Source organism: Pezoporus flaviventris, unplaced genomic scaffold (assembly GCF_033815535.1).
Source record: "Pezoporus flaviventris isolate CSIRO_AGI_PZ_B2104156 unplaced genomic scaffold, CSIRO_AGI_Pfla_v1 ptg000036l, whole genome shotgun sequence".
Lineage (NCBI taxonomy): Eukaryota > Metazoa > Chordata > Aves > Psittaciformes > Psittacidae > Pezoporus > Pezoporus flaviventris.
The window spans coordinates 13,402,229-13,430,213 of record NW_026892584.1 but is presented as its reverse complement, the minus strand read 5'-3'; the positions used below and the strand labels follow the sequence as shown (position 1 = coordinate 13,430,213).

Genomic DNA, 27,985 nt, shown 5'->3' with positions numbered 1-27,985 from the left:
GGTGTCTGAACATTTAGTAGATTTAAATTTAGTTATAGCTGCTCTTTGTAACACGACTGCTCAGTAACTGCACATTAGATCAGCGTTCAAAACTACTCTGGGAGAAAGTCCATCTGGCTTGCTTCTTTGCCTGTGTATAATCCTAAACGTTACCAAAGCAGATTAAAGTAAATGTCTTGTCTAGCAGCTCTTCCATTTCTAAAAACTAGACACTACTGTAAGAAGTTGGAAATGGAGGCAAGGAGTTGGTGCTAGAAAGGAAGGTACACGTGACTGGAAGAATCGCTCAGTGTTGTAGGCGGCTCCGTCGGCTTCGTGTCAGAGTGACACAGAACTTGAGTGTGTTTTGCAGGCCATGGCTCCTCTTATGGTTAGAAACCTGCACTTACCTTCTAGCTGGAACATACTCAAAGTATGTTAAAATACTGATTTGTGGTAAAAGGTTTGTAGTTCAAAAACTGAATGTTTCCTCCAGAACAAGCATTTATCAAACAAGCACTTCAGTAAACAATCTTCTTTGTTCTTAAAGCCAACAGAAAACCCTGTTGCTAATACAGCTTGAAGAAGGTATTTGTAATTGCTGTTGGATTGTACAATTAAAATGGCTTAAGACAGCTTGATGTAAAAATGTAATCTGTCTTAATAGCAAAGCCCAAGCTTATGATGTATATGGCTGCAGAGCCCATGCTGCAGGAGGCACACACTGCTCAGTGCACATGCCACAGGCCTGAGAGAGGTTGTGCCTTTGTGAAGGGAACGTAGAGCCGGGGGAAAGCGCTGGTGCATCAGACACCAGCGATCAGACACCTGCCATGCACTCGCTGTGTTTTTGCAGTTAAATGTTTGATTAAGATATTGTGAGGCTCTTCTAAATGAGGATCTGAAAACGAGGATGTTAAGGAGGAGTACAGTATCTGTCTTTAGCAGATGTAGTGTGCAACCTGTAATTCAAACACTGGATGTTCTGTGTGCACACTACATGCTTGTAAATGATACACCTGCCCAGGGAATTGAAATATATTTTGCTGTAAGTGGTGATGTCTTGCGTTAGTGGTATTGAGCCCAAAGACAAGGGATCTCTGGCCAAGTTATCCTGCATCTGTGTTTGCGAGCTGCCTGCTGTGAGTGCATCCTAAATTACCCTGAATAGGGTCTTCAAAGTGGGAACCTCTTAGGTGAGAGGACCAGTGGATGTGAGAGCCTCTGCTGGTGAAGGGCTTCATGCAGAGTACTGCACACTTTGGATTTTCCAAGTGACCAAGCAGCAAGGTGTTGGGTACAGCAGTGAAGGCAGTTCCTTGGTACCCCCCAAACTGAAAGCAGCTATAATTGCCTCTGTCAAATGGCCTTCAGGGATAACCGGCTGCTTTTTAGCAGTCTAGGCTTTTGTGTTACATAAGTGCATAGTTAAGTTTTGCCTCAGAGGAATGACTACAGTCTCCTCCTTAACCAAACTTCTTGGTTTAAATAATAATAATAAAATGCCTCCTATGTATTTTGTATCTCCTGGTCCCAGCTTTGTGGGGGTTGGAAGAATTCTGATGCGTAAGTGCTGGAACAAAAGCTGGGCTTTTGTACAGGTGGGTGAGCTCTCTGAAGTATATCATGAATGTGTTTCATAGTGGTAATTTGTCTGAAATGTCTCTCCATAAGAAAAAAAAAACACAGAAAACAACACTTGGAAGTACTGCTTATAGTCCTTCAAAAATAGGAGAACAAGCTCTCATTTTAGGTGTATAGTCTTGGGTTTCCTTCTTTTTTTTTTTTTCTTTAGAGCAGCTGTCCAGTTTGGAAAAGGTTATTTGTAACATAAGATCTGTGATGTTCTTAAAATCTCAAATTTACTTCATCTCTCTTGGTTTCTCTTTGTCTGTTCCCAACTATCCACAAACCAGACTTTTTCTTTACTGACAAGATTTGAAGACTTGATTGCTTACTGCAATACCAGTATTTTCCTTAACTCAGAGTTTTGCCTCCGAGCAAGGTACAAGCTTACATTTGCAGCATAAATATGTCAGCTTAGATTGTCAAGTCACAAGTGCTGATTTGTTTGTCTCTGTGCTTAAAGGATATCTTTCCATGGGGCAGCAGGGCAAAAATAACGTGGGTAGTTGTTTTTTTATTCCACAGCAGTGAAGAAATGCATGCTGTTTGGCAGTTAAGCGTATGTTGGTCAGAACTGTAGTTTGTGGGAATCACTTTTAAAAATAAAAAGGTCCTTCACTCACTGTGCTGATTGCTTTGCTTTAAGGAGACCTAGGGAGCTGGGAAATGAAGGTCATTGTGGTGGTGAAGTGAAGGCTCATCCACGGTTTTACCACAGTGGCTTTGGGTTGGTCTGTGTTGTCCTCCATGGCTCAGGCAGTGATGGGTCAGCAGGATCCCGCTCTGATTCCACAGCAGGCCAATGAGAAAGTGGTACAGGCAGAGGTTCTGCATAAAATCCAAATACACAGTGTAAATTCACACATAGCACATAGCAAACATGCCTGCTGCTGCCCTGCTGTGGAACTGGTGCTGACAGACTGCCCTTGTGGTGGTGTTGCAGCTGGGATTCATGAGTTTTGCACTGCTGTGGCTAGTTTAGCTTTTCAGAGGGTGTTACATAATCGAGTTTGAATAATTCATATGTATGCATTACTGAAACTTGAAAAATTCACAATGTTTCTGTCAATTTTTTAAATTTATTTATTAAGTTACATCATGGAGTCCCTGGCTTTTGATGAGTCTGCGTGTTTTCAGCCAGCATAAACTGTTTTTAAGCACACTCGTATTAACAGTCACAAATTCAGCTAAAAGTTTAAGCCTCTTAGGCAAGATTTTTCCTGAAGTTACAAGAAATCTTTACCAGGAAGTTTTTTGTGTTGAAGTTAGATCTTTTTTTTTCTTTTTAGCTTTTTATTTTTTTTTTTCTCTGAGCATCAAAGACTCCATTTGCAGTTCAGTCTGGTGTAGCGAAGTCTGCATTTTTAAGGCTCTTAAGTAGAGCTGTGCTACGTGGCTCAAAAAGGGAGTATGCAAGTAAAGATACAGATCAAGAGCACTTGAATAAAACATAAGATTTTGTTCCAAAGTTCTCTTAATATGCAAGATGTGTAATGTTGAGCGAGAAGAACACCTGATTGAAACTTCTGTGCTGTGCTTGTTGGAGAATCCAGGGTTGTTTTTTTCTTGTATTGAGATCTGACATCTAACTTTGTAAGTGTCAGCTAGTTATATTTTTTCCATTACTTGCTTATAGAAGCTTGCAGGGATCTGTCTGTTTGAACACTTTGTAGTGTTATGTATTAAAAGCTCTGGTTTAATTGTCATCATGAATTTAGATCATGAAGCATCTCTCAGTATTTGTCAGTTTTATTGCCAGTCTGCTAATGCACAGCAATTAATGTGATTGCATTAATATGCACCAAATCAAGTCTTTTCCGTTCTGTGGGATGATGGTTGTGAGATCTGAGACTTCTCTGTTTCATGACAGCTGTGAAAAGGCCCTTTTAAAAAAAAAGATCTAAAATATGTAATCTTTCATAGAATCATAGAATGTTTTGGGTTGGAAGGGACCTTAAAAATCATCCAGTTCCAACCCCCCTGCCATGGGCAGGGACACCTTCCACTAGACCAGGTTGCTCAAAGCCTCATCCAGTCTGGCCTTGAACACTGCCAGGGATGGGGCAGCCACAGTTTCTCTGGGCAACCTGTGCCAGTGTCTCACCACCCTCACAGGGAAGAACTCCTTCCTAATCTAAGTCTACCCTCTGTCAGTTTAAAACCATTCCCCCTTGTCCTTTTCCTGCAGGCCCATGTCACAAGTCCTTCTCCAGCTTTCTTGTCAGCCCCTTTAGGTACTGTAAGGCTGCTCTGTGGTCTTCCTGGAGAATTCTCCAGGCTGTACAACCCCAGCTTTTTCAGCCTGTCTCCATAGAAGTGGTGCTTCAGCCCCCAAATCATTTTTTTGGCCTCCTCTGGACATGAACCAACAGGTCCAAGTCCTCCTTATGGTGGGGGCCCCTGAGCTGAACATAGTTCTTTTTGTTTCTTTTCAATAGGGTAAGTCAGTATTTTGATTTGACACACATGTTGTCATCTTGTTAGGGCCTCTGATCCCTCTTAGTTCTGTGTTTTGTTGGTAGTCCACAGGATAGATGGTTTTGGTGTTTGCAGGTTTTCTATTCCTATTTCTATTCTATTCCAGGAGCCCAAGATAAAGCTGAATCTTGTACCTGAATTTCATAAGCAGGTAGCTTCTTCTATCTCAGTAGGGGTGTGAAACTTCATGTAATGATAAATGCTTACTGGTAGCAACTTGAAACTGGGAAAACTGATCAGTGGTGTGAGGAGCCTTTGCTGTAGAGCAGTGTCCCCTCTACCATTCACGTCTCTGCAGATGCATTGGGTGCTCTTTGCTGGGCTGATGCCTGCTCTGCTTGTGTAGGTGATGCACTGCCTCACTGAAGTCTGCCTTCTTGCAGAGAGCCAGTTTCCAATGTCCTGCCATGGATGATGACAGCCAGGATGAACTGATAAACAAGAATGCTGCACTGGGCAAGAGCAAAAGACAGAGTCTTGCACTCCTCAGTGAAACAGGTAAATGCAGCCTCTCTACATGTGCACATTTCTAGTTTTAGGTTGGAGAACCTATTTGGCTTAAGCTCCAAAGAGAAATAAAGATATATTAGTGACCATTTATTTATTTTTCCTTGAGAATTGTTTTGATTTGCTTCCTAAATTCTGTATCTCAAACTGTTGGCATGCTTCCCTTGAGTTCCTCAGAACAGTCAGCCTTGATACTAGTCAGAAAATTGGGGTTTCACTTCATATATAAAATCCTGAGCAGGAGTTCTGGTGTGACCTTCACTGTTCTGTCTGTCTGTCTGCATCAAATAGGTATTTCCTCTCTTCTTCTCTTTTCTTTTTAAGAAAGCAATGGTGGAAATAGCGATGATTCAGAAGATGATACTGGAAGTGAAGAAGATGACCCTGAGGAAGAGGGAGGCGAGGAGGACAAGGAAGAAAGTGAAGATGAAGAACTAGAAGGTGGGTCTGTTAATGCACATTAACAGCCTTTTTTTTTTAATAACTGGAGGAGGAGTGGTAGGAAAACTTTTCCTCCAAAAATTAACCATTAAATATAAATCTGCAGATGCTGCTGTGTCAGGCTGATGCTTAAAGCCTGCAGTAGTAAACAAGTAATATTCCCCAGTTTCTAAATTCTTAAAGCATTTTTCTATTTGAAGACTATCTTCTAGCCAAAGCGATGTAGTTATAGTCAGTAGGCGTGAACTCTGTCCCAGCAGGAGTAGAAAAAAAAAAAAAAGCCAGAATTGCAGCAATGGCTGATGCTGTTTTTTCACTTATGAAAAGCAGGTTTGTTTGCTTTGGCATGGGGCTTTAAAGTGAATGTTATGATGGGGAGTTTTGGAAATAAACTGGTTTTGCTTTAAGCCTAGGGAGGGCGGAAGAAGACTTGACTAAGTTTTTTTTGAAAAAGGGGTGTAGATGTTACCTGGATTTGTTAGTTTTACTGAAAATGTACTTTCTAGATGATATACTTCTGGGACTGCTGCACTCAAATTATTATTTGAATAGACAAAAATAGTTTTTTATCACGTCTTAAAGCTTGATGGGAAGGCAAGAGCACAGTTTTCCAAGTTCCTAGTTATACTGATTTGAACACAGACTAAAAACTGGATGCCAGGTGCCAAAAAGCTTTATTAATCCTTCATTTAGAGTATTTTCTGCTATGTCCAAACAGGAGAAGACAAAAGACAAAAAAGATAAAATCTGCACCCCTCAAAAAAGAAAGTTTGTTTGTTTGTTTTTAGGTAACTTCACTGTTTCTTGAAAATGTCGAATAAATTCATGGGTTTTAGGGAACGACTAACAGACATATCTGTATTTTGCACTGAAAGTATGAACACCTTTCGGCAATGTATGCTGAGTGCTTAAAATTAACTGTATTCAAACCCAGGTTTCTTTAAGCAGTCTCCACCTAGGCCCCCAGATCTCTTGATTTACTGGTGAAATCTCAAATCTGTTTTTCTGCAGATGAGTGTATTGCTGCTGCTTCTCCTGTGGAGTGCATTTAAAAAAAAAAAAAAACAACCAAAAATTGCATATATGATAACTTTATTACTTTTATTTTTTTAGTGTTTAGTGGTAGCCTGACATATCCTACTCTCCTGTTTTTCTGCCGTCTGTCCTTCTATGTCCTTCTAATCTCTTGCAAGACTAGTCATGTTATCAGGCTTTATTTTCCACCAGAGTAATCCATTGCTTTTTAGTGAAGGTATTTAGGAAAAAAGAAAACAACAAACATTATTGCCTCAAACTTGGGAAGCTGTGCTTTGTCTTTGTAGCCCTATAAAATAAGCTTACTTGGAATTTTCTGTGAACTGGTACCTGCCTACCCCCTCTGCCCTCGCTGCTGAAGCCCTGCAGCAACGAGAGCTGTTTCTCATCTCTAACTTTTTAAGATTGTGAAGTTGAGGATGATGATGATGATGAAGAGGAAGAGGAGGAAGAAACTGCAGCCAGTGCGGAGGGAACAACCGATGCTCTGAAAGCAGAGCCACGCATAAATGGAGCAAGCGTTTCTTCTGATGAGGATGGTGAACACTGCCCCATTTGCCTCAACACGTTTAGGGATCAGGTTGTTGGGACTCCTGAGAGCTGTTCCCATTACTTCTGCTTGGACTGTATTGTGGAGTGGTCTAAGGTGAGCTGTTTTGTCCCTGACGTCCTGTGGCCTTCCAGTGTGCTCTTCTCTTTCCCCTCTGATCATGCTGTTTTGCTGTAATGAGAACAAAACACTGTAATATTTATATTTGCTTTCTTAAACTTCTTTACACAGACTTGGGTTACTGCTCCGTTTGGCAGGTTTCATGTTTGTGAAGTGTGGATCAGTTTTGTACCCATACTGATCTGTTGGCTTTTCTGAAAGCTGTAATGTCATAAGCAAGTGTGTTTCTAGGCCAAGTAAAATTATTTTTTCAAGTCAAAACATAAGTAATACTTTTTTTTCTGTGTATTTCTCTGTGTATCTCTTGTTGAATTCTTTGGTTTGACTCTTGGATTGGGGGGGGTCTGTTGCGACAGTGAATATTTAAACATAGGAAAGACGTAATAGAATACTAAATCAGCAGTTTGCTCTGAATTCAGTTGTCACCTATAGTTCCTTGCAACCTAACTGTGTAATTCCTGTAATCATGAACCAGTGTGAGATTTACAACAAAATTTCCTGTGCACACACCAGTACCAGTGGAAATTAATTACCTAAATAAACAAAAAAGTCACTGTTAATGAGTATATTTGTAAGCCGTTCCCACTTGCTCATTTGTCCAAAAGAAAGAAAATGCCCTAATTACATGAGCAGTATTTCTAGGCAATATCTAGAAGAACTTCAGTGTTACTCTGGCAATTGAATAATAATTAAATGACTTTGGTATTATAAATGCTTTTCTGAAAATGCATGTTTTCTCTGATGCAATGGGTTGATTGTAAAACAGATAAGTTGGATTTAAGTACTTAAAATGTCAAGCCCAGTAGCTGTTAAAATGAGTACTACATTAATGTTTATTGCATTAATAATTGAAGATGTCCTTTTAAAAATTGAATCAAGAGATGTGCTTATTAACTGTATAGGGATTTGGTTTTTTTAATCTTTCTAGAATGCAAACTCCTGTCCAGTGGATCGAATCCTCTTTATGAACATTAACATTCGGGCACATTTTGGTGGTGAAATCTTAAAAAAGGTAAGCTTTCTGCTGTAGCAAACAACAAAGTCAGTTGCTATGAAATATCTATTTAAAGGTTTAAATTTCTAGCATGTTTATCTGATATTTGCTACCTGGATGTATTTTATTTCTTTCCTATTTTGAGATTGCCTTTTAAGGAGCTGTTACAATTTTTCTTCTTCCCTAAACACGTTTTCTGCAGTGCTGCTTGTGGATTGAAGTGTGGCATCATGTCTGATAACAGAAAGGGTGGTTCTCATAGCTGCCTCTTTTGCATAATGGACATTTGACTCTAAGCTGTTACACGTTGATAATCCTGTCTCTGGGGAAAATGCCCTCTATACTGCAAGTGCTGCTGTAATATGAATAGGAATAATTAAGGTTATGCATGATCTTTTTCTTATGTCTTGCTGCCAGCTATACTGTGTATCATTTGGGCTTGTAAGGGGAAAGAGACAGAAGGCAATAGGAGAGCTCTTAAAGGCACAGGTTGAGTGTGCTAATAGTCTCTCACAAATGAATATTGCAGGGTCGTTAATGCTCTTAGTATCAGAAACATGTTGGTTTTCAAGGGACATTTATGAGCTTTTTGCTCTTTTCATGAAGTGGTGGTTTATTATTGTGTTTTAACAGAGGTGCAAATTAATATTTAAATCATACGTTTAAAGAGGAAAAAAGCTAAGCTTGCTGTCTTTCGTCTTGTTTTTAGTTTGGCTACTTTTGATATCAGGAACTTTGTTTTTTGCCTGTTCTTGAAATGCAGTTGGTGTCTGACAGTAAACAAGTTCAGATAGATGTTTTCAAGCATTTGATTGTGTCCTACGTAGGCTGAATGAACTAAATGAAAGTTCAAGTACGTACCAGCCATTTTGGTTCATTCACTTTTAGATTTTGCTGCAGGTACCAATAATGTGACTATTTAAAAAGTTGTACATTCTGCATAAAATGTGAATCCCTCTTTTATTTAGATTCCTGTTGAGAACACAGTTATTCAGGGTAATTATGGAGAGGATGACCCAACCTTCTGTGAGGTGTGTGGCAGAAGTGACCGCGAAGATCGCCTGCTGCTGTGTGATGGCTGTGATGCAGGGTAAGAAAAGTTGAAACGAATGTAGCACCTGCATGATTGCAGATGGCACTGCAGGGCTGGCTGGTGTTTGGTCTACAGGTACTGTCTGGGATGTAGGCTGTCCCTTGCTGGTTTCTCGAAGCTCTTCATGTGGCCTGACTTGTATCCATATGCTTATAGTGCAAAAATCCTCATGATATGATGGATCCTTTTCTGGTCGTCCAGCAGCATATGTGTGGAGGAGAGTCCTGCACACATCAGGCCACTGAAACAGGTGACCATACCTTCAAGTGATGAAGATGTTGCATGGATGAACACAAAAATCTGGGTGCCTGGAGGGTAAAAACATGTATCCTTTATGCCTTTTTGAAAGGGTGCATGATTCATTCCAGCTGATTGGGCTCTAGCACTGTGCAGTAGAAGTGCTTAAGATTCACAGTGTCATGAAATTTTGAGGTCTTTTGTTTATAGCCATAGTTATTAAATGACATCTTTACTCTTGCTTCCTTCTGTCTCTGACAAACATGTTTTTTTCCCCTCCTTGATAAGTAAAATAAATATTTAAGTAGAAGCATCAAGATACTTTAATGCAACTTCAGGCCTACAGTCTTCTGCTAGAATATCAAGGTCTTATACTGTTTAATCACGATTGCAGCATTGTCAGTTTCATGATGTCAAAAATTACCCATTGAGCAAAGAAAGATACTTGCTTGCAAGGAACCCAGAGTAATTTTAAAAAAATACTTGTATCAAACTAACTAGACATTTGGTAAGTCTAGTTCTGTCCTTGTATTCCTTAGAGTCCATATACTCTGCTTCACCTTTGGGAGAAGAGGCAAAATCAGGAATGCTAAATATTGTTAGGCATGTCATGAGAACATTGAATTTAAAATACTTAACCAAAACCAGTGTTTCATAGGTCTTATCTGAAGTCATGTCTTTCTGGACATTCATAAGCCTTATTTCAACCCAGGCTATTGCTTCAGATACAGTAGTTTCCCTGTTCCTTCCTGGAAGCATCCGTTCATAACTTAAAGGTACAGGAAAAGTTTGAAATCCATTGGACTTCATTGCCAGTCACAGAGCCCAAGAGACGTTTTGAGGATTTGATAGCCAGTGTCACTTGCCGCCACAAATAATCCTGGCCAGACCACTTAGTTACACAGTTTTTGTGCTTCCAAATGGTTGAGTTCACGAGCACAAGTAAATGAACCTGAGGGAATGAGTGTGAGTAAAATCAGTTTACTTCGAGTGTTGGTTTTTTTAGTTTGTTTTTTTTTTTTTTTTTAAACCAACCAAAAAAAAAACCAAAACTGAACAAAACAACCAACAAACAAGTATCACCTTATCCTTCCATAAGATCTGGCACTGAGTTTTGTTAGGATGATTTTCTGTGTGATGGGGTTCCTTTGCTGTGCACAGAACTCTAGATAGCTGTTGCAATAGGTTCTCCAGTGTCCAGAGTTTTAGGGCTGAAAGTCCTTGCTTGTCAAGTGGGCCATAATGTAACGTCAGAACTCCCAGAGGTCATTTGAAAAGTACATGATTAAGTTGTTTCTGCAAGCATCTTTATTATGACTTTGGCCTGAATCTAACAATATTCCTTGTCAAAACACTACTGTGGAGAAATGATGTAATTTCTGGTAGCTGGCAGTTGGAGAAGAAACTTTCTTTGCCCAGAGAAGGAAAATACTTTACTACCCTAATTTTAAAGTAATGATCTTTGCAAACATAATTTTTCAACCTCATTTCAAGTCTCTGAAAGAGTATAAAACCTAATCTGCATATCTTCGTGTGAGAAGAACATGATACTCCATTTTTTATATTGACAATCTATTTTAGTATAACATAAACTCAATTTTGTCACAACACGGTTGGGAACAGGTTTGGAAGACAATCTGAAGTTGGGGTGCTGGTTGGAAAGTAGGTTAACAGCTGTAGTCTCTGTGTGGGTTTTTCTTTTGTATTGCTGTAAGATTGTATTAGAGTGTCAGATGGATGTTCCTTCCCTTTCTTTACTCTGTGGCCAGCACTGGGATATATTATCAGACAGTGGATTTTGGCATGTGAAATGGAGAGCTTTACTGTTTTTTCCTCATATCGGCGTTAAATACTGTACTACATCAGAAATAACAGTAGGGTTTCCTTTTTTAGAAAAAAAAAAGTTGGTCACAGAAAAGATGGCTAATTTGAAGCTGAAACTCTTACTTAAGGCTGTGGTCTCTGTGTTCCTTGCCTTGGGAACTTGGTCTGAGCACTTGGTTTTCATCTCATTGACTTGAAGAATCTGTTTTAATTCTTTTTAGCAGGAACATGAGTTGTTTTAAAACTTCTGTGCTACTAATACATAATGCTTTGGCTAGGCTTTGATTGCTGAAAACAAATTACAGCACTGAAGTCAGGTAATGTTGAGAGGCTTTCGTAGGTAGCTTCTCTGTAAGTGGTTGGTGAGACTGTTAGTCTAGCTGCTTAGCTTTTTGGGTAGAAAACACTGCAAAAGGCCTGCCTCAGGGAGCATCATACCATCTTCTTTCCCTTTGAGGTGTGATAAGGACAAGCACATATCTCAGGTGGTGTTTGGAAGTCAGTGTGGTTAGTCTTCAGTCCTGCAAGCAGCTGTATGAAGCCAGTGTCTGACTAAAGCTCTACAACCTGGCTTGTGCAGTTACACAGACGTCCTTATCACCAGTTGTCTTCATTATGCCAGGTGTATGTGTGATACAGTGCATTTATTCAATGTAACAAGGCTTTGCACTTGACCTGTGTCTAGTCATGCAAAATAAAATGTTCATAGGTACCAGTGAGGTTAATGCTATGTTGGTTTGCAGGAGCTGATGTTGTTTCCTGATTTTCTGTCTCCCCAGCACCTTAATACATGTCTCCTTTCTCTTTGTCACCGTCAGTTTTGTCTCTGCACGTTTCTTGCAGCTTGGGTTCAAATGGCAAGCGATACACCAAACAGCGAGGGGAAATATGCTCACTTTTCTGAGCTTTATTGATCAAAATATCACCCAGAATTGAAGATATTTATATAACTAACGGTAGCATCGTTTCTCTGGAGGTTGGTAGAAGCAGATGGGTAGACCATAGTTTCAAACTTCAGAAAATATGGCTGCCTTATGCAGTGTGTGGATAGAAGTAAAAGGCTCTCTTCCCTTGGAAAGGAGCACATTCTCTGATTTTTATTTTACTTTTGTGTTGTTTTTTTCCCCCCCTTGAGGTATCACATGGAATGCCTTAATCCACCTCTGAGTGAAATTCCTGTAGATGAATGGTTCTGTCCAGCCTGTGCCCCCATGGGTGTCAGTGCTGCTGCAGGTAAGGGTTTTGTGATATCCGGTCAAAGTAAATATTTTTGTCCCAAGTTAGATGAGTTGAAGCATGTACTGTTTTGAAGACGTGTTTAACCTGTGGGTTTATCTGTTTTAAATAATTGTTTTGATAGGTATTCTCTGTTTAGGTTCAAAAGTTGACTTGAACTCTTGACTGATAAGAGGATCTTGTTTATTGAAATTTTCATTTGCGGTTACAATCTGTGAAGCGTATGCATTCTTTAACCTTCATGAGGCAACCCCAGCACCTTAGTGCAACTGCATTGTATTACATTGGAAAGACTTTGTTAGTATCCTCACCTCAGATTGCCAAAGTAGCAGCAATTTCTGTCACCTAGAAAATTGTCTTTCTCTCTCTGCAACAGTCTTAAGCAGCGGTGTCTGTGCTCGTTTCCCTTTGAGAGGATAATGGCTGCCTTTGGAGGTGACTGGTTTAAGAAAAGGAATACTGCTTGATTCTTGAAAGACAAGTGACATGGCATCTTTTCTTTCAAGACACAGATCATGTCAGTGATGACGAGGTTGCTGCCATCATGGCTGATGTTACTCCTACCACGAGCAGGCTACGCCCCCAGGCCCGAACCCGAGCTATCGCTAGAACTCGGCAGAGTGAACGAGTTAGGGCAACAGTGAACAGAAACCGGATAACAACGGCCCAGCAAATTCAGGTATTCTGGAAGAACCTTGAAATGAGTCCCCTCGTAAGTAGCTCAGCTGTCTGTGTTGTGCAAAGCACAATAGATAGTAGTTGCAGAGTTCTTTTAAACTGAAATGTAGAACATGTGCAAGTTGAGTGCAGCACATGACCAGAACTCTTTATTTTAAAATCTGCAGTAGCTTCCTCTTAATCTGCATTTTTATCACCTCGGGTGTGAGCAAAATTGTATTTTTATTCCCAGTGGCTGTTATGCACAGTTTGTGCACCACTTCTGGGTTCTTTTAACATGTTTGCTTTTGTGGAGACAGGGCATGTTTATTTGACTTCTGTGCATTGGCTTGTTTGTTGTCCTGCCCCCTTTCCCGTAGCAGTAGAACCTGTTGACCATCACTAGCCAAACTGAAGAAAAAAATGTCAGTGTTTTTAAGGTTTCTGTGTTTGTGAAAATCAGCCTGTTACTGAAGAGAAAAAGCCCAGATGTTAGTGTCCTCAGTGGTGTCACAGTGTGAGTTCAACCACATTAATAGGCTCCAGAGAATATATGCAAGAAATTATCCCAATTACCCAAGGTCCCTCAAATCCTTTACTACTTGATTTCACTGAAAATTTCTGCAGCTGTTTCTGGATGTTTCTTTTGGCAGGGATAATTACAGTCCTTTAGGTAACTAGTATACTACAAGCAGTTTCAAACTTTGGGATCTCCAGCCTGCTGTGCCCTCTGTCTTTAGCCAAAGCACTCTACTCATCACTTGCATAAATATAAAAGGCTTTAAATTGCAGAGGAGCACATGATGATTTAGTGTGGAAGCAGAGCCTGTAAATAACCTTCATGTGACTAGTAGTGTTGATTGGTTCTTTATTCATGCTGCTATTGAATTTGGTAGAAACATGTGAAACTCTACAACTTTTGAAAGGAAGAGTAGGATCTGACTTAAGGAAAATTGTAGAAAATTCATGCTAGAAAACAGTCACAGTATCCTAGAATGATTCAGGTTGGAGAGGACCTTAAGATCATCTAGTTTCAGCTCCCCTTCCATGGGCAGTGACACCTCCCGCTAGACCAGATTGCTCAAGGCTCTGTTCAACCTGGCCTTGAACACTGCCAGGGATGGAGCATTCACAACCTCCTTGGGCGGTTCCAGTGCCTTACTACTCTCAGAGTAAAGAATTTCTTTCTTATATTTAACCTAAATTGCCCCTGTTTAAATCTGAGCCCGTGTTGTCTGTAATATTGTAGTCAATAGGTGAGAAAGGTGACATAATTGCTTAACTGGCAGCTTGGTGGCAAAAGTGCTTCTCATTTGAATCTCAAATCCTTTTTTTATTTTTTTTTCATTGAATGCTTTTATGACTAACTTGTTGCTGACCTTTAAATACCTGTATCATATAACTTCCAATCCCCCGCGCAGAACGTGCCAGCATACCTCATGCCCTCTCTTCTGGATGAAACAATTGAAGCAGTTATTTCGGGCATAAACACAGCCATGTATGAGCGTCCTGTTACACCGCTCCCTCCACCGGTTCCTGATCCACTCCCTGCACCATTCTCTACACTGATTCCTTTACTGGCTCCTGCACCGGCTCCTGCATCAGCTCCTGCACCGGCTCCTACACCAACCTCTACTAGGCAGAAAAGAAAAACAGGTAAGGGCATTGGACACCTTCTGGGATTCCCATCTGCAGTAATAAAATCTTTGGGTAGATGAGCTTGAATCACACAAAATACTCTAGATGAGCTGTATACTGCCAGACCTCTGCAGCTACAGACGTATACCACATGTATTTTCTTCTTTCTCATCCCGCGTCTTCCCAGAAGTGTCTTGATGGTTGCTTTTGGGTAAATCGTAATAATTTCACTTTTTCTGGTCTGCTGTTTTAAACTATTGCAACACACTGTAGGACTCTGTGTGCTGCTTTGAATGCCATGGGAAGGTGAAAAGAGGAATACAGGGTAAAAATGCAGTGCCAGCACTTAGCCAGGTACTTGGTTGTCTTTTGTCCCATCAGGTAGGAGGAAGAGAGTAAGAGGCAAAAAAAGAACTCAGACAAAATCTTCTGCTGGGAAGAAGAGTTCAGGGGCACAGCTGAAGAGACGCAAGATTCCCATAAAGAAGAGAAGGGGGAAAAAGATGAGAGTAAGATCACGTGTGAGTTTCTGCCAATGTCAGCATCTGCCATTTTTCAACTATCTGTAAAAACACTATAATGGGGGATTCAGTGGAAAAAAATAATTGGTTTGTAATGGTAGCTGCTAACTGGTGGGGAGTATGTGCAGGATGTGTCCAGTGTGCTGGAGAAAGATGCTGTACATGGAAGTGAATTGCAACTTCAGGCAGGCCTGCTGAGTTTGCTGACAAATCCTGTTACCTGTACTGCAAGGATCACACTGTAAAAGCGCATCCTGCAGGCTTTGTATTATGCCTTGCCATTCAGCTGTAGTGTTTACTTGGTACTGATGCAAGCTAAATTAGCATTGCCACCACCTCTTCTTTTCAATAGGCTGTGGATGTTTGTGTTGTTGCAAACCCAGTTAATTGACTGTAAGGGCTTTCAAAATCTCTTTCAGTTGTGGATAATGTTCTTGCATGAACTATACTGAATGCTCTGCACCAGCTTCGCTTTTGTCCTCAGCTACTTTAACTAGAGTTTACATCCTACAGCCAGAATTGTCCCTCCAGTTTTTAATAAGGAGTTAACAATTTTGAATTACATTATTAAAGATCTTTTAGCAGCTTACCTGGTCACTTAAACAGAGACGTGCAGTCTCTGTTTGAAGTGACATACAGGCCATAGTTAGAAGTTTCATAAATGCTTTAAAACAAATATAGACAGTAAATGCACACTGCTGCTGCTGCCAACGGTAGTAACCTGATGACTGTATTTGCCTTAAGTGAAGAATCTGGGTCTTTAATAACAGGGTACATACCTGCTTGAGCATGCAAATAACCTGATCTTTTTATCTGTGCAGGTGAAAACTGAGGTTACTACTCGCTCCCGTATTGCAAGAACTCTTGGTCTTAGTAAACCTGTGCGTGGGGCCTCACTTCCTTCCATGTCCAAACCAGCAGAGCCCTCACTTGGCCTGATGAGAGCAGATATCGGTGCAGCTTCTCTATCTGTGTTTGGGGATCCATACGAACTGGATCCTTATGAAAGGTAAGATACCTCTGGATTATGGTTGGGGACCTAATATTTCACAAGTGTTGGGTTGTTTGTACACATGACTTTCTGCAGAGTGTAGATCTTGCATCTGAAGACAGCTTTGGATACACAGCTCATAGCAACATGTTGTCCTGTTCTTTTCTTCTTGGCTGAGTTTCTGAGCTTTTAAAGAATCAGCTGCCTTTAAAGAGGTTTGCCGAAATAATAATCCTCTTGAAAACCTTTAACAAGATCTGTGGGGTTATTCAAAGGCTAGAATTTAAAGGAGTCAAATCCTAATTGGTCAGTTTCTATTTATTTATTTTAAGTGAACATAGCTAGTGTATTTGGTATACAATAAAAAGTGACTTCACGTAGAATTAAATGGACCTGTGGAATCCTCCACGTTTCTCCTTTTCTCGTCTTCACTTTTCCAGACGGTTTAAATTCAGGAGGAATCTTACTATACCATAGTTTGTGTCATTCTTAAGCTTTGGGTTTTAGGGGATGGGGGGTGGGGTGGAGGGGAGGGTGCATGGACATCTGAAATTATTGTTGGTGAAATTTAGTTTTCCACAGAAAATAAATATATTGCACAAATATTTTCTAATGATAATAGGTGACAATCTCTAACTTCATATCTGAAGTAATAGTATTATCTACTTCATCCATTTGGCATGAAAAACATTCAGACAGTTTCAGAGTTTGTGTGTGTGTGTATCTTGCCCACAGTAATGAAGAGGCTCCAGCAAATCCAGATTCACCATTGAGTGCCAAAAGGAGAGTTCTCTCCCAGTCAGCACTGAGGTCTCACCGTCCTGTAGCTAGACCTATTTCAGTGGGACTTCCCAGGTAAAAATCCAGCAAGTTACTTATTTTATTTTCCTTAATTAAGTAATTACTCTAACAAGAGGGCAAGCTGTTTGATCATCCTGGTTTAACTCTTTTCTTATTTTGAGTATTTTGAAAAGAGTGTGTGTGCATATGTGCATGCTCATGCATGGATAAATAACCACAGCATTTTTTTTATGTTGAAAGACACATGCTCTGTCTTTCATAATAACTCTAACTATTGTACTGCAATTTCAAATTGGCATTTCTGCCCTAACCTGACTTTTCTTGCTTTCTGTTTTGGGATTGTTTAGTAATCCCAAAGTAATTGGGATTGTTTAGTAATCCCATTAGTATGCTTTAAACCTCAGTCTCATTAACCTTTAAAAACCTTCTTGCTTATTTAAGAGGGCTACAAATCTAGTTGCATATTCAGAGGAGGAGATGTAGGATATACCCACCTCAGCCAATTCCTCTGCCATTTGTTGGAAATCTCAGAAAACTGAGAGAAGCAATTTGTTTGATCCTGCAATTTAACAGTTACTTTGCTGTGCTGGCAAGGGAGCATTGCTGGGTGCCTCCCACTGACAGCCGCAGTGGGTTTTCAGGAATGGGGTGAAGGATGCAGGGCAGAGGGGTAGGACACAGGGAGCAAGAGCATGATGGGAAGAAGAGAGATGGGGAAAATGGCTGAGGCAGGTACCACTCAAATCAGAAAACTGCAAGGCCGAGGGAGTTAAAGACTAGGAGAAATAGGGGGAGCTCATCTTAAATGGTTAAAGATGTGAGAGGTTTACATGACTGCTCTCTAATGCGTCTAACTTATGGCCAAGGTTGGTTTCTCAGGATTAAGATAGTATTATCTGAGTACTACATTGTGTAGAAGGTAGAACTGTTTAGCTGAAATGCAGCTTTTCTATAGGCTTGGTTTGCCTGCTTTACAGTGAGTTTCCTGGCCTGGGCTGGGCAGCCAGTTCTTTTAGCATTCTCATTTGCCTTTCTGTTGTATCTTGTGACAGGTTTTTGGTGTACATTGTTTGGAAATTTGGCTTTGCTGTCATACAGTAATGAAATGCAGCTCCTTCAGAGAGTTGGGGCTCTTGGTCCTTTTTGAAGTTTTGGGGTATTTTTTTTTTTTAAACCCAAACGAAACAACCCCCAAAATCCCACCAAAAAAAAACAAAACAAAACAGCCACACCCCAACACCATGTGTTTGTGTTGTCCTGTGTGTGGGAGCATTGCTGTTGTTTTTCAGTGTAACTCCTCCTATGCCGTGCTCTTGGCTGGCCTACCAGTAGTCACCTATGTGTATTCTGACTAGTGCTAAACACTGGTTTAAACTGCATCAGTTGTTTTTAGATAGTGGTGTAAGCCTGAGGAATACACTTGTTATTGTGATTTGGTAGGGGTAAGAGGGGCAGCTGGGACAGAAATATCTCTGAAGTGATGAACAGCGGTTTACGCTTCAGAAATGCATCTTAAATGCACTGGAAAGTTAACCTTGATACACAATGCCATCAGCACCACTCTTATATATGTTTATGCCCTTGATTTTGGTTTCTTTTGAATGTAATGTGTGTGAATAGATCAAGTGCTGTAAGAGTAAAGGAAATATAACCCCTCTGAAACATGCAGAAACAGTGTCCCTGCTGTGAGTCCTGAACAACGAGAAGAAGAAGCTGCCCCTGTGCCTGATTTGTTGGGAAGTATCCTGTCTGGACAGAGCCTTCTCATGATGAGTAGTTCAGATGTGGTCATCAACAGAGATGGTTCACTGACAGCGAAGAAGGCGGCAGGTAAGGGTTTGGCACCTCGTAGTGCAATTGGCCTCTCTGTTTCATCTGTGTCTGCCCTGGTCCTAGAGGCTGCATAGTTTCAAACATAAGGATGCTTTTATTTGAATATGTAGGATAGATTCAGTGGTTGTCAGCAGTAATCCAGCTAATAAGATTCTAAGGTATGCTCTGAAACAGTGTTACTTGTCCCTTACTTGCAGAGCTGAGATGTTACTGGATGATTTTGGCTTTAATAGATAGTGTAGTTCTTTTGAAAGAAGAAAACTACAGATTTATGCTTTATTATAAAAAATGGAGGACTGGGTAGAACAGAGGTATCTTAGTACCCAATTTTTGTGGTGTTTGTCATGTGTTACTGCCATGCCAGTGAACTGTACTTTGATTTGAAGAACAGTCATGAGGACCTTGGCATGAAGTTTCTTTGCAAAATTAGAGCTCTAGAATACGTGCTAGTATCTCCAACTTCCAAGCTTCCCTTGGCATGCTATTGTTTGGAAAGAATCTCTTCAAATTGAAACTTAGAGCTTTATTCTTAAAATAAATACCTGTAACAGCATCTGTTGCAGTCATTTTTATCAATCAGTGACTACAGGATAATAAACACAAATCTGGTGATAGCTACAGAACAATTTATTTCCAAAATATTAATGTTTACCTCAAAGATGAGGTGGTCTGGCATTAAACCTTGAGCATCTGACCGAAAGAACTGTTGGACTGACTTTACTGTGGTATGTCTGCAAACTAAAATGGAACTTAAAATAGTTAGCTCAGTATTTCTTTTAATGTTGGTGGGAAAATGTTCAGTTACATACTGAAAAGCTTAATTATTTGCTTGTATGTCATAGCTCCACTTCATAGAAAATCGGCGAATGACTCGAGAGCAGATGATAGTTCAGGACATAGCACCCAACCAAGTACAGTGCATTCAGGGACCACAGCAAGCAGCTCCACTCCTGGACCTTCAGTTTCCTCAGGGCTGAGTACTCAGACCAGACCTTCCTCCTCTTCCTCCTCCTCAAGCTTGTTTTCATTGCCTTCACCCTCACTGAGCAGGATTGAGCCTGCAGCAAACTCGGCACAGGCCACATCAGAAAAGGCAGCTGTAAAATCAGAATATTCAATGACACCTAGATCTGTTCAGACTCAAAACATAGCTGCTTTGAGCAGGCATGGCTCCAGGCTAGATGAAATGCCCAGATGTAATGGAAACTCTAAAAGCTTTGCAGCCAGTAACTTATCTTCAGAGCCCCTGAGCTGTAATTTAAATTCTGCCTCAAAAGCTGTAACTGTGAGGCAGCCACTAAAACCACCTTCCAAGAGAATTGACATCTTTGAGCTTCCCAGGATACCAAAGATTAAAAAGGAAACCAGCAGCAAGCAGGTGGAGGCAGAACCTGCAGGAAGCCAAAGCTGTGACATCCCCAGCTCCTGTATAACCCAGCTGACTGGCAAAGAGAGCACTAATCAGCCAGGAAAGGGTAGCAAGGTGGAAATTCAGAAGTCAACTGCCAAGGAATATCACCAACAAACGCGTACAAGTGGGTTGTCTTTTTGTACCAATACAGGTACTCATACTCATGGTAGTTCATTGCTGCTGGGCACTTCAAGGAGCAAAGGTCCAAGCTCTTTTGAGAGTTTTAAAATCAATATTCCTGGAAACGCAGGGCATCCTAGCAGACTTTCTAACCCAGGATTTTGTAACACATTCCGCCCTGTGGATGACAAAGTGCAACAGAAAGAGAATCCTTTGCATCTTTTCTCAGTTAAGAAAAAGCAGGTCAAAAGTGAGATATATGATCCCTTTGAGCCAACAGGATCAGACTCGAGTTCAGCAAACAGCAGTCCTGAAAGGCTTGGCTCAGGGATTCCACTAACTAATATTACCAGGACTATTTCTATTGAAAATCCCAAAGTTCAAACGTTTCAAACTGTCCGTCGTTTCACCCCTTACATGGTAGAAAATGTGTTTGGATCCGGGGCTGACTTTGATGTACCATCTAGTAACACAGAGTCTCATGATGACGTGACAGCAGAAAGCAGGATTGTAGAACCGATCTCTGATACAGAGGAGCGGGACAGTATGGATGAGGAAGACTTTCTAAGCAGTCCTTGCACTTCGTCTGCTCTTAAGCAAATTTCTAATGCAGAGTGTTTAAAAGGGGAAAGGAGAGAGGGCCCTAATGTGTTCTTTAATGCTGAAGAATTGGTTAGACCTAACGTTAATGTGAAAGTAGAACCAGATAGTCCCTCAAAGAATGATGAGCAACAGAATGTCCAAAAGGTAGAACAGACAGAGAGGCGGTCACGTTCCAGATCCTGTTCAAATTCCAGCTCCCAAAGCAAGAAGAAGTTAAAAAGGAAAAAGGCACTTGTCAAAGAGCGTAGGAGATCCCAATCAGGGTCTAGGGATAGGGCACACTCAAGGGACCGAAGCTCCAGATCTGCCTCTTGGTCAGGTGGAGAAGAGTGCAGCAAAACACAAACACCAAAACCCAAGAGCAGGAGGTCTTCTACGGACCGTTCTAGCAGTCACGAACGATCTAAGAAAAAGAAAATGAAGGATAAAACCAAGGATAAAAAGGCAAAAACTTCTTGGTCTAGGGAAAGAAGAAAATCTAGGTCACGTTCAGGTAGTCCTGGAAGTACTTCTGAGTTTCATGAAAATAGGAAAAAGAAAAGACGGTCTCGATCAAGATCAAGACGGAGGGAACGTTCCCGATCGAATAGCATCGAGAGGCCTAAAAGGCGGAAACACAGAAGAGACAAAAGCCATGAGAGGTATGATAAAGATAGTAGCATGAGGTCAAGGGACAGAAAGAGATCAAGATCCAGGTCTCGGGAGAGGAGAAAATGGAGGTCTCGGTCTACATCTCGATCTCGGGAGCACAAAAGCAGCAAATCAAAGGAAAAAAGACCACGATCAAGATCACATTCCAAAGAGAGAAAACACAAATCAAAAGAGACATCACTTCCTCCTCCACCAGAAAAGGATCAAAAACCTCCAGTTGAAAATGTGTCCAGGTGTCTGGAGCAACCCCATTCCTTCAAACAAGAGCCAAAGGAGGAGCTAGTACTAGAAGAGCTTTCCATAACCATCCAACCAAATGTCAAACTTGAGGAAGTACAAGCTGAGACCCCAGTTCAACTCAGAGAGGTCCAAGAAATTATAAAGGTAGAGCCCATCTGTCAGGAAGTGACCCATGAAACTGCATTCCCTGTGCCAGAGATCACAAACATTTGTGTTCCAGTTGGCAATGTGGATTCTTTTGCTGAAACAGAATTAATGAGTAGCAGTGATTCAGGAGTACTTGGTAGCTGTAACAATGCAAACCTTGAGATTACAGTTAAAATAGAAAATACTGCATTATGTCCATCTCTGATGGAACCACCCCCAAAGAAGGAAGTTATCATACATGCTCCAGCTGAGGCTGCACCAATTCAAAGCCCGTCCAAAAGCAAACTAACAGATTGTGTGAGGGAGCTTAAAGATGAGTGCCTTGTGTCAAATGAGAAAACTGGTAATTTCACTAAGCCTGAATTGGAAGTGGTGCCTCAGGGTCCTGCATTGAAATCAAAAGCACCAGTGAAAAGAGTTACCTGGAATCTTCAAGAGGAAGAAGGCGGCACATTGTCTGCTGGAAAAGCTCCAAGTAAGTCTCTCATTTGGAAAACAAACAGCAGTTGAAGTTGAAGGGTTTCGGTGCCCTAAGTTTCCTAGCTAAACCTGGTTGTAGTGTAACAGCTCTGTCATGTGAGCTTAGGTGTTCCTGTGGTTTCCAGTCTCAAGAGCTAGCATTTTGCACTTGCTGAAATCATGAGGTGAGTTGTGTTAGTGAATTGGAGAGGTCATGCGGTCAGCACATCTCAGTGAGCCAACAGCAGCTTGTTTGGCTATGTGCCTATTGCAGCCAGATCTCTGAAGTGGCAGCCCATGTTCCACCCTTTCTGCAGGTAACTAGAGTGGTGGTTTTGCCTTCAGAATTTATGAAGGTTTCTGGGAACTGAGGAACATGACAGATCTCTGTAGCTTGCTCCTCTGAGCTCTGCTAAACCAAAGCTGCAAGAAACAGCTTGGCTTGGGACCCTCTGCTACATATGCTGACAGAATTGCTTTTGTGCTTCTCATTGGTTACTTATACAGAAACCCAGGAAAAAAACAATTGCCTCAAGAATGACAAGTCCTCTGTTGGAAGCTTTAAAACATTGATGACTGCTAAACAAAACCCTTCTATAGCTAGCTTTGTTGTTAGATCCTTTTTATTTCAATTGTTTAAAATATAAGTGGCTTTAAATATTTGACCTGTTTATTTTATTCTTAGATGTTCTCAAATGTTTTCCTTTCCTTCTCTTGGGAACCTAGGGATGCCATTTTACAAACTTCAGCGAGCAAAAGAAGGGGCCTGGAAAGCAGAGGACTTGAACCAAACATTAAATCAGGTGCAGTTAAATGAGCCTCCTCCAACCAATTATATGATTCCTGAGCCTATGTTTCCTGATCTAGATTCCTCTCAGGTTGGTTCCTATTCCAGCACCCAAGCGTCATGGAAGGCATCCCACCTCATCTGTGCCCTCGTTGTGCAACACCCTCCTCTCATGGCAGAGTTCGCCTTCCTCTGCATGTGGTACATTTCATATAGCCCATACACCTCAGCCATCATTCAGTCTCTCAGGTGGTCCTTACTGTTGAATAAGCACATTTTATTTAATTCTGCAGTATACATGCAGCTTCTGTTTTCACTGGTAACTTGTGAAAAGGTGGTGCTGTTTGAGAGGCTGTGAGCTTCTCCCTGAATTGTGATCAGGCTGTAAAAATTGGCCTGGTGGCATTGGTCCTTGCCATCAGACTGTGCTGTCCGCAAGGTGTAAAAGGTGAGTGGGGCTGGTGTTAGCTCCTGGTGCACAGAGACCTAGGATGTTAGCCTCCCTGATTTAAGCTAGTAATTACTTATCTCAGTGGATAAAAGGTGCTCTGAAAATCATGGTCTCATGATGCTCTGTCTTGTAAGTACAAGCATTTACAGAATTATATCTGTTTCACAGGTGTACTGTCAAAATACACCTTTGACTCCACCTCTGCCCTCCAGCCTTCCCCCTTATGCCCCTGTCAGCCAGCCCACAGTTCAATTTATCATGCAAGGTAGTCTCCCAGCGCTTGTCTGCATGGCAGGACAGAGCCTGACTCCAGAGCCAGGCAGCCTGGCAACTGCATCTGAACCAGGAATCCAAGCTGCTTCTGTTGGAAATGCAGAAGAAGATATCAACGCACCCAAACCTCCAGTGGATAAAACAAAAAATGAGGAAGTGAGTGAATGCTACCAAGTGGCAAATGCATAGCATTAATGAGCTGTTTGTTTGAGCTTTTAAAGTTGGGGGGGGGGGGGTGTTAGCTTCTTTTGTGTTCTGTTTTCCGAGAACCTCTTGTCACCGTTGGTTTTGGTGACTGACTGCTAACCCGGTAGTTGCAGGCAATCCTTTCTTTGATTTCTTTTGGGATTTATTCCATTTGATGATTCCACTTTCTACTGCTTCATCACAATAAGACAGAGAGGGATTAAAGCATCTAAAATACATTAGTAAAGTTCAGAAACTTTCTTGCATGAATGTTTGGAAGGGACATTTCCAGAAGTCAGAATGTCCAGATTTTTCTCAGACACCTGGTTTTCTCCTTTCCCCTCCAGCTTTGAAATTACTGTGAATTCTCAAAACAGTCCTACAGGGAGGTAGGACTGTATCTTGCTACTTATCAGCACTGAAAGTGTAACTATAGTAAAATACTTTGGAGACTTTGCAGTAGTAGTCACTTGCTGCTAAGTTTTGGGTTTGCTGTAGAGAGCATCTGCTTAAGCATAGTGGATGTTAACACAAAACCAAAAACTTTCTTGGCCAACTACTTTACTTTCTACCAGAAAACAGTAAGATACTTTTCCCACTGAACCTCCATTTATGAGCAGCAGTTTTTATGAACTTGTCTTGGTGGAATATGTTCTGATGTCATCTGTAATCCTTAATTTATAGGCAACTCTGTAGTTTTCAGGATGCTTTTAGAGCTACCTGCATCTTTATATTCTCAGCTATGTCTTGCTGCTTTTAGAATCTGATGCCTCTTGATGGATATATGTTTACTTCACAGCTATTGGAAGGGAAGGAGGAGACCAAAATTAGTAAGTGGGCGCTGTAGTCACTTGTTTAAAGCACATTCTCTAAGACATAGAATAAATGTTACGTAAAACAAGGGTTCCTTGTAGCATGAATTAATACTTGTTTCAAGACTGCAATTTGCAGGAAGAGAAATCATTTGAGGCTAGCTCTTACTTGGGTCATTGAAACCGTGAAATGAGTATTTCCATTGTTGGAGCATTTCTAAGAAAAATAAGTTCAGAAACCATTCCCAAGGTAGCACAAGTTAATAAACTTCTCTTTACTGTGCAGTATATGAAGAAGCTTCACATGCAGGAAAGGGCTGTGGAAGAAGTGAAACTTGCTATTAAACCTTTTTACCAGAAGAGGGAGATTACAAAGGAGGAGTACAAGAGCATTCTTCGAAAAGCAGTACAAAAGGTAAGGTGACAGTGAAATGGAGAGGAGGAGCTGTGCAGATCATTCAATAAACGCACTTAAAATTGCATTTGCCAGTTTCAACAATAAAATGCTGTAACTGAGTAGCACATCTTTGGACTCATACTCTGCAGTGGTAATGCGGTGGTTGCTTTTTAGCGGGGCTGAGTAGTGCCATTGATCAGAGCTGTCAGACTGTTCCTTTTTAGAAGATCGTGTTTTCAGTGGTCTGGAATATTGCTAAGCTTAAACTGGCCGAGCTGAAATGTTAAATGGTACGTTCCTTGGGTGAGAATGGTCAGATCTCTCTCATTAAGAACTTAGGTCAGTATCATCAAGCTGTTTTGATAAAGTGAGAAAATACTATGTGCATTAATTCCTTGAACGTGTGTTGTGTCCCTGAACTTTGGAAGAGGGCCTTGTGATTTGGCTGATGTTGACTTTTGTCTCAAATCTTAGTGCTGACCAGATCGTGGCTAAAAAGGACCTGATCAGCAGGTAAATGTTGTCTTGTGAGAGCAAGTAATGCTGCTGTGGCCAAGGCAGTTAAATGATACGCTGCTGTGCATTTCTGCTATCACTGAGAAATTCCATCATAAATCAAAATTACTGAGATAGTGGCTGCAATTTTGCATCTTCTACATGACCCATATGAGCTTCAAATGTGGTTTGTAGGAGAGCTGTGCAACACCAATTGCTGCTGAAGTCACTGTGAACTTATTTCTGAACACTGGTTAAGTTCTCTGTAGGGTCTGTTCTCTTTCCCCTGTATCTCAAAATGAGCCCTTAAAACTGACAGATTCTTTTAATCTAAGCATCACTTCCTCAAAACCATCGGAAAAGTTGAAAATCAACACTTCCTTGGTTTCCATGGATTGTGTAAAACTGGCTGGGCAGAAGAGCTTGTAGTAAAAATAAATCTCCTTTCAGAGATGCTGCTTCATTCATTCAGTTGGTGCTCAGTAGATAAACTGGGCCATATTTTGAATGCTTGAAGTAAAATACTACTCTTACCCTCATCAAGTTTTTTGCTTTGTGTATTTTGCCATGAGACTTGAGGGCCCATGCAGGAATCGATTCCCCTCGGAAGCTTAGGGCTTCTCTATCATTTGTCTGTTGCCTGCCTGAACTGCTGTAATGCTGTATTACTGCCCTAATTGACCTAATGCCTTTTCTGATCCCTCGTAGATCTGCCACAGCAAAAGTGGAGAGATCAACCCTATGAAGGTGGCTAACCTGGTGAAGGCGTATGTGGAAAAATACAAACATATGAGGAAACATAAGAAATCTGATGGTGATGATACACAGGATGTGGAAAACTTAGAGCAAGCCACAGCCAGCACAAGCTTGGACTGAAGTTACTCTGGCTGCGAGCACTATGCCAGAGAGCATAATAGCTCTGCAGTTGCATCTCATTGAAAACAAAGTGCAGAGAAGCAAGATCATAATCAGACTTATCTGTGGAACCTTCTTCTGAATTGTTTCCATGTGGGAATGAACTCGGGTTTGGGGTTGGGTTTTTTGTTGTTTTTTTTTTCTTGATTACCTACAGTTGTAGAACTAAGTAACAATCAAATGTCTCAGACCAGCAAGAGTAATTCCAGGGAGAACACAGAAGAGATTAATGTTTGGGACTCCTGGATTGCTACAGTTTTCAGGGTTACTTTGATCACATTTTTAGGCTGTGTACCTGTCTTGCTAGAAGTTTGAATCTGGACACCACTTTTCATATACAGTATATTGAGAGCTGTATACTGTTTCCTTGTGTTTATTTATCGAAATACGGATTGTCTTTAGAAACTTCTGATTTAATACTTGAAATGTTGTATTTTTAGCCCTGTTTGATGGTGAGCGAAGCTTTACTCGCTCTGTCACTTGGGGATTGCGGAAATGAGTTAACCTTTATAAACTGACTTCAGAAACACTGCTCAAGCCGTGGTGTTTATTTACGTTCTGTTGGAAGCATCTTGTTAGTGAAAAGTTGAGTTTTGGGGTGGGAGACTGCATTGCACTTCTGTAAATAATGCACTGATGGCTAGTTTTGTGTATGCCTTTCAGGAGAAAAATAAACAGCAAGCATTGTGAATTTTCAGTAGCAGGCTGAAGGGATGAGGTTGAACTGATGTACAAAGCAGAAATGTGACAGAATTTATAAAGTTATTTTGAATGGTTTTAGTCCTATAGAGGGTGTCATTTTTTTTTTTGTCTTACAGCTGCCTCTTGCCATGGCTACTCTGTATAAACTGCCACACTTGCTCTTGCATGAGGAGTACCGTGTTTCTAGAAGAGGATTGAACGGGATAAGTAGCTGTTCCTCCTCCCCTGCAGGAGGACTGGTTTTCTTGTCAAGAAGCAAAGGAGTCCAGCAGACACATACTGACCTCATCTTGCTTGCTTTAAAATCACTCCTTGTCTATAGGTACTGCAGAGCAATCAGTCTTTAAGTGATCTGTGTACATGACTGAAATAGTGACACCCCCTGCACCTGACAAAAAGCATCATTCTGTATCTGTGTTAGGGAGAAGACATTTAATGGGGAAGCTGAAGCAAGAAACAGTAACTTACAAGTTGGAAACTAGTTCTCTATTCAGTGAGAACTTAAATGTATGTGGCCTGTTGGACCAGGTGGCAGCAGCATAGGTTATGTGAGTGCACTTGGAAACTGCTCACTTTGAGGATATCTTGCTGCTTCTTTTCAAAGAAAACAGGCTCTCTGGAATAAGTTTTATAAATCAAATAACTGCGGGTTTGGGGTTTTCTTTTTTTTTTCCCTGCTGAGTGTAGGAAAACTCACAGATAGCAAGACGTGTAGACCTTTGTTACTGTGACTCAGAACCATGCAGCTGCTCACTGACTTCCCCCCTTCTTGCTC

At 41.0% G+C, this 27,985-nt stretch overlaps 1 protein-coding gene across 1 annotated transcript in view; it reads left to right on the top strand.

The window, feature by feature from the left end:
• Positions 1-27,294, top strand: part of PHRF1 (PHD and ring finger domains 1) — a 29,311-nt gene extending 2,017 nt beyond the window's left edge. The window contains 17 exon segments of the mRNA XM_061463188.1: positions 4,467-4,581; positions 4,915-5,039; positions 6,485-6,712; positions 7,665-7,748; positions 8,699-8,820; positions 12,020-12,117; positions 12,627-12,799; positions 14,199-14,433; positions 14,797-14,936; positions 15,758-15,945; positions 16,663-16,782; positions 18,398-18,558; positions 19,404-22,208; positions 22,919-23,070; positions 23,599-23,859; positions 24,988-25,116; positions 26,302-27,294. Coding sequence (XP_061319172.1) covers positions 4,467-4,581; positions 4,915-5,039; positions 6,485-6,712; positions 7,665-7,748; positions 8,699-8,820; positions 12,020-12,117; positions 12,627-12,799; positions 14,199-14,433; positions 14,797-14,936; positions 15,758-15,945; positions 16,663-16,782; positions 18,398-18,558; positions 19,404-22,208; positions 22,919-23,070; positions 23,599-23,859; positions 24,988-25,116; positions 26,302-26,469 — 5,304 coding nt within the window. The 3' untranslated portion in view covers positions 26,470-27,294.
• The last annotated feature ends 691 nt before the right edge of the window (positions 27,295-27,985 follow it).